Below are 5,671 nucleotides of genomic sequence, written 5' to 3' on the forward strand. Positions count from 1 at the left end.
TTGCCTTTCATCCCTTTCGGGGTCGATAAATTAAGTACCAGTTATGCACTGGGGTCCATGTAATCAACTTAATCCCTTTGTCTGCCCTTGTTTGTCCCCTCTATGTTTAGCCCCTTGTGGGCAATAAAGAAATAAGAAACGTTAGCATGCTGAGCGAAATGCTTAGCGGTATTTCGTCTGCCACTACGTTCTGAGTTCAAATTCCACCGAGGTCGACTTTGCTTTTCATCCTTTCAGGGTCAATAAATTAAGTACCGGCTACGCACTGGGGTCGATGAAATCGACTTAATCCCTTTGTCTGTCCTTGTTTGTCCCCTCTATGTTTAGCCCCTTGTGGGGACAATAAAGAAATATATTTATTGATTGTTTTTTATCTACCACAGTTTTTATCTCTTTCCAACGGCACCTAATCACTCCCACCTTCTCTTTTAAAATGTGAGTAGTCATGTTGTTTCTTTACAGCAAGAAGTCTGTTCGATTCTGTTCTGGCATCTCCTTTCATACTTTTACCCCCACTCAATCTCCTAATGTAAAGCTGACCCCTCAGGGTTCACAGTCTTACAAGCAGCATGGCAACTTCAGGAATGCTGGTGGCACGAAAAAAAAGTATCCAGTACATGATGTAAAGTGGTTGGCAATAGGAAAGGCATCCAGCTCTGGAAAAACCATGCCAAAGCAGACACTGGAGAACAATGCAGCCCTTGAACGCATTTAACAAATTGTGAAATATGAAGTTGAATATAAATAGACAGGAAAGTATAGCAAGGCATTTATTTATGGCCTCAAACCTAAACAATTCAGTTAAAAATAAGAAAACTTTTTCCTTTATTAAGTTACAAAGCTGACAGAAGGGGAACATTACAAGAACAAACTGCAAAAGAGTGATGTGCTTACAATTAGTGTTATAAAGAGGATAATACATAGAAGCAACAAATAAGTTACATGAAATATATATTTTATATGTATCACATGGGAAAACAACTGCCTGAAAGGAATCAGGGAACTCCTAAATCCCTGATGCTGTTTCTACCAAAAGCAAGAACTCTCTGCCAAACGTTCTATTCAAGACCTACATGTTCAGAGTAGGCTCAAACACCCAAACCATACTTGTCTCTCAATAGCAATAATAATAAGTGAAGTTTCGAGCAAGATCGTTGCTGGTTCCCCTGGACTGGCTCATGCTTTTTTTTTTTTTTTTTTTTTTTTTTTTTGTGCGGGTGGCACATGAAATGCACCACTTTGAGCGTGGCCGTTGCCAGTACCGCCTGACTGGCCTTCATGCAGGTGACACGTAAAAGCACCCACTACACTCTCTGAGTGGTTGGCGTTAGGAAGGGCATCCAGCTGTAGAAACTCTGCCAAATCAGATTGGAGCCTGGTGTAGCCATCTGGTTTCACCAGTCCTCAGTCAAATCGTCCAACCCATGCTAGCATGGAAAGCGGACGTTAAACGACGACGACGACGACGAAGGCGTTTGTGGTACAGTGGTTTGGATGGTGGGTTCATGATCATCAGGTTGTGGGTTCAATTTCTCAAACCAGTAGTAAAGTATTTATTTCTCTTTGCTCTTAGCAGGCTAAGCTAAAAATGAGAAATAGTGACAGATTAGGGGTTAACCTTGCAACAGATTAATGTTCTTATTCAGAGGATAATCTGGTACTCTCACAGAGACCGGGATAAGCTCCAGCCTAATGGACTTGTAGTTTGAGACAGAAATTTTAACTGAATAATAATAAGAAGGATGTGTAATATCAAAGTAAAAGCAGTACTAACAATAAATGGGACACTAGGTGTGGTACACACAATCCCAAAATAGCATAGCTTGGCAAATCATATCCATAAAACACTTTGAATTTAATAGCACAACCCACAAATCACCTATTCTACATAATCTCCACCCAATATTATAGACATAAATCGCACAACACATGCTCTTCACATTCACCACCCAAAAATATAAAAACAATTCAACACTACACATTCTCTCAGATAAGTGACACCTGATACTAAATAATACAGTGGTCCCTAGCTGTTACACTACTGAGGACTCCACCAACTTACAGATCCCAGGCTGTTGAAAGACTCAATATACTGATTTTATTAAATAAAAACATTCGAGTGAAGTCGTTGCCAGTGCCACTTGACTGGCCCTCGTGCCAGTGGCATGTAAAAGCACCCACTACACTCTCGGAGTGGTTGGCGTTAGGAAGGGCATCCAGCTGTAGAAACTCTGCTAGATCAGATTGGAACCTGGTGCAGCCATCTGGCTTGCCAGTCCTCAGTCAAATTGTCCAACCGATGCTAGCATGGAAAGCAGATGTTAATTGATGATGATGATGATGAACTCTACACTCATCGTTTAACGTCCGCTTTCCATGCTAGCAGAAGTTAAACTCATTATGCCAGCTTCATCTTTCACATGGAACAGATAAATGTAACTGAATAACTACAAGTAACTGAGTCATTTACATTGCGGTCTTTTAGAATATTGAACATAGTTCACCAGAATGAGATTTGGCATAGATGACTGGACATTTGACCTGTTTTGGCAACAGTGCATTTTGGCACTGGAGGCAAACACACACACACACACATGCACAAAAATATGCACATATAGATAGAGAGAAAGAATGACATTATAATTTATTGATTGAACACGACTGACATAAGCACTTTCCCTCATCTCATAGAAGTTAAGTGGAATATGCTCACATATATAGACAGAGAACGCTTCTTAATAGACATTGTAATTCTTTAGATAAAAACACTGCAGACAAGGAAGTAGGAAACATCTTGCTCATCATCATCATCGTCATGGTCTTAATGTTTATTTTTCCCATGCAATTTAAAACTGATGTATCAAGTATGTAGAGATATGAAGCAATAAGAGTGAAAGTTGTACCAGTTATCATTGGAACCTTAGGTTCAATCTCCCAACAACTGTCATACCACCTGGAACAGATGGATCTCATGACAGACGTGTGAGTGCTCTGAAAATCTTCCCTTCTTGGAAAAACTCATATTCTTAGAAAAGAACTTTCTGTTTAAGCCTTTTCTCAAAGCTTAACAGTTAACATGGAAAGAACAACAAAAACCATTACTTCATATCCATATTGTGAAATATAATAATAATAATAATAATAATAATAATAATAAATGCCTGGATGCATTACCAGGCAGTGGCTCTCATGGTTTCTGATCTTAATTGATTGAAAGTGTTATCATGTACGTTGTTTTGTCTTGGTATAAAAAGATGGGCTACAGCAAATATTCTGCTTAATACCACAGATTTGCTTGTCAGTTGTTTGACCATAACCAGTTGAGCATGTCCCTTGGTGGCTGATGATATGTGCATCTCTGATCATGAGCAGAAGTAGTGGGGGAGCATCATAGCCATGTGTTGAGAGGAGTTCTTTGGGGTTTGAATAATTCACCTCTGGAAACATGGGTGTTTTGCTCAACATCCTTAAACAAACCTTATTCAGGGACCTTTTGAGCGGGATAGGCTACTTGACCTGAAGAAAATTCTAACTGGGCCCCTCCTGCGAGGTCATGTGCTGTTAATCTTGATATGAGATCACCATGTTGCGCACATATGGCTGTGATGCATGTGCCTGGTGTACCCTTATCAGACGGGTAGTCATGATATACTGGGCTTTGTATATTTTACCCCAGTGTCACTTTGATGGCATGCACTGCTATCTCACTTAATAATAATAATAATAATAATAATAATAATAATGGTCTCAAATGTTGGCACAAGGTCAGCAATTTTAGAGAAGAAGGGGATTGTTGATTACATTGACACCAATAGTTCACTTTTTTTTTTATCAACTCTGAAAGATTAAAAACCAAAATCAACCTCGGCAAAATTGAAACTCAGAACATAAAGAGTTGGTAAAAACATTGCCAGGCATTTTGCTAAATGCTCTAATGACTCCCGCAATATTTGTATGACATGGGGTGAACGCATGTCATCAAGAATTTTAACATTCCAATTCAATGTTCCTGAAATAAGATATCTGGAAGAATTGCAAAATGCAAGAAATCAGTAGAACGAGTTATCTTACTTGAGTTTGCTTCCGTTTGGCAATTTTACTTCCAGTTTTGAACCAAAAATTTCATCTGGGTTACCAACCTCATACTCAAGGTTGTTCCCAGATTCCTTGCAGAATACACGTCGGATACTCAGTTTATTTATGTCAAATATCTGAAACAGAAAATTAAAAAAATATATACCAAAAATACTTATCATGTAACATTTCAACTTGAAGCTGCTTTATATACAAAGGTTACAGCTTCTTTTGGCTGAGGTTATCCACAGGGAAGAAGAGACAAGAATAGTCTATCACATCAACCCCAGAACTTGATCAATTCATTATAGAAGTAGGGTGCCTTACAGTGACACCTAGGGGCAAGTGTCTTCTATTACAGCTCAGGGATGATGAATGTTTTGCAAATGAATGCACGTCTATATGTGTGTGATTGTGCATATATATGGGAATAGCCAAATATATATGTGATTCATACTACATGAATCTGCCTAACACATATTTTGTGCCCTAACATAATGAAACAACTTTATGACCCGGATTAAGATACAGTACATACATATCTCCATATATTACTTTATTTCCTTCACATGTATATAACAGTCATAGCTTCAATGAATTTACGGTTAAGGAGCACTTTTAGTGGAAAAAGTCTCCAATATATTGCACCTGATATCATCTGAAATTTTTAGAATTTATATTTTACCCCACTTGAGTACATTAGAAGCTATAAATAACCTTAATAACACAAAATTTTAGCTGCACATACATAATGCATTTGTTACATTCCCTTCAACTGCATTTATGTCAATCCATGGTGACCTAGACATAAAGTAAATACTCTTATGTCCCAGATTAAAGTAGAAAAAAACATTTCTGCTTTCATAATTTCATGTCCGCTTTGTGTAATATATTTGAGATTCGTCCATGTTGTCTTCTTTCACATAGACGTGGTCATCATAACTCAAAATATTTCTGTATTTTCAACTGAGCATTCTGTGTGTGAGGAATACCTCGCATTTAAGAATATTTATCTATGTATTCTGAAGTACTTATCTATCAAATATTCTCATATAAACATACATACACACACTGTTTTATACATCATCATCATCATCATCATCATCATTTAACGTCCGCCTTCCATGCTAGCATGGGTTGGACAATTTAACTGAGGACTGGCGAACCAGATGGCTACACCAGGCCCCAATCTGATTTGGCAGAGTTTCTACATGCCCTTCCTAATGCCAACCACTCCAAGAGTGTAGTGGGTGCTTTTACGTACCACCGGCACAAAGGCCAGTCAGGCAGTACTGGCAACGGCCACGCTCAAAATGGTGTATTTTATGTGCCACCTGCACAGGAGCCAGTTCAGAGGTACTGGCAACGATCTCACTCGAATGTCTTTACACATGTCAACATATCATATATATATATGAATGTAATTTGTAGAACTCTACACGTGCTCCCTTTCAGGTGGACGTCTTATGTCTAGTTCTGGAAATTATATTTTTAAATTGACAGACTACGCTGATGATCCTGCAGATATTTACTTATGTAAATTTTAACAGGTGAAACCATGGTACATAGGTTAATCGTTTTTTTTTTGTTTTTTTTT

General features: G+C 38.2%; 1 protein-coding gene across 1 annotated transcript in view; it reads right to left on the bottom strand.

Moving 5' to 3' along the window:
- The window catches only part of LOC106882029 (leukotriene A-4 hydrolase), an 85,399-nt gene that overhangs the window by 68,031 nt on the left and 11,697 nt on the right, over window positions 1–5,671 (bottom strand). The window contains exon 2 of the mRNA XM_052966701.1: window positions 4,072–4,211. Coding sequence (XP_052822661.1) covers window positions 4,072–4,211 — 140 coding nt within the window. The remainder of the gene's footprint in view (window positions 1–4,071; window positions 4,212–5,671) is intronic.

This window comes from Octopus bimaculoides, chromosome 3 (assembly GCF_001194135.2).
Source record: "Octopus bimaculoides isolate UCB-OBI-ISO-001 chromosome 3, ASM119413v2, whole genome shotgun sequence".
Classification (NCBI taxonomy): domain Eukaryota; kingdom Metazoa; phylum Mollusca; class Cephalopoda; order Octopoda; family Octopodidae; genus Octopus; species Octopus bimaculoides.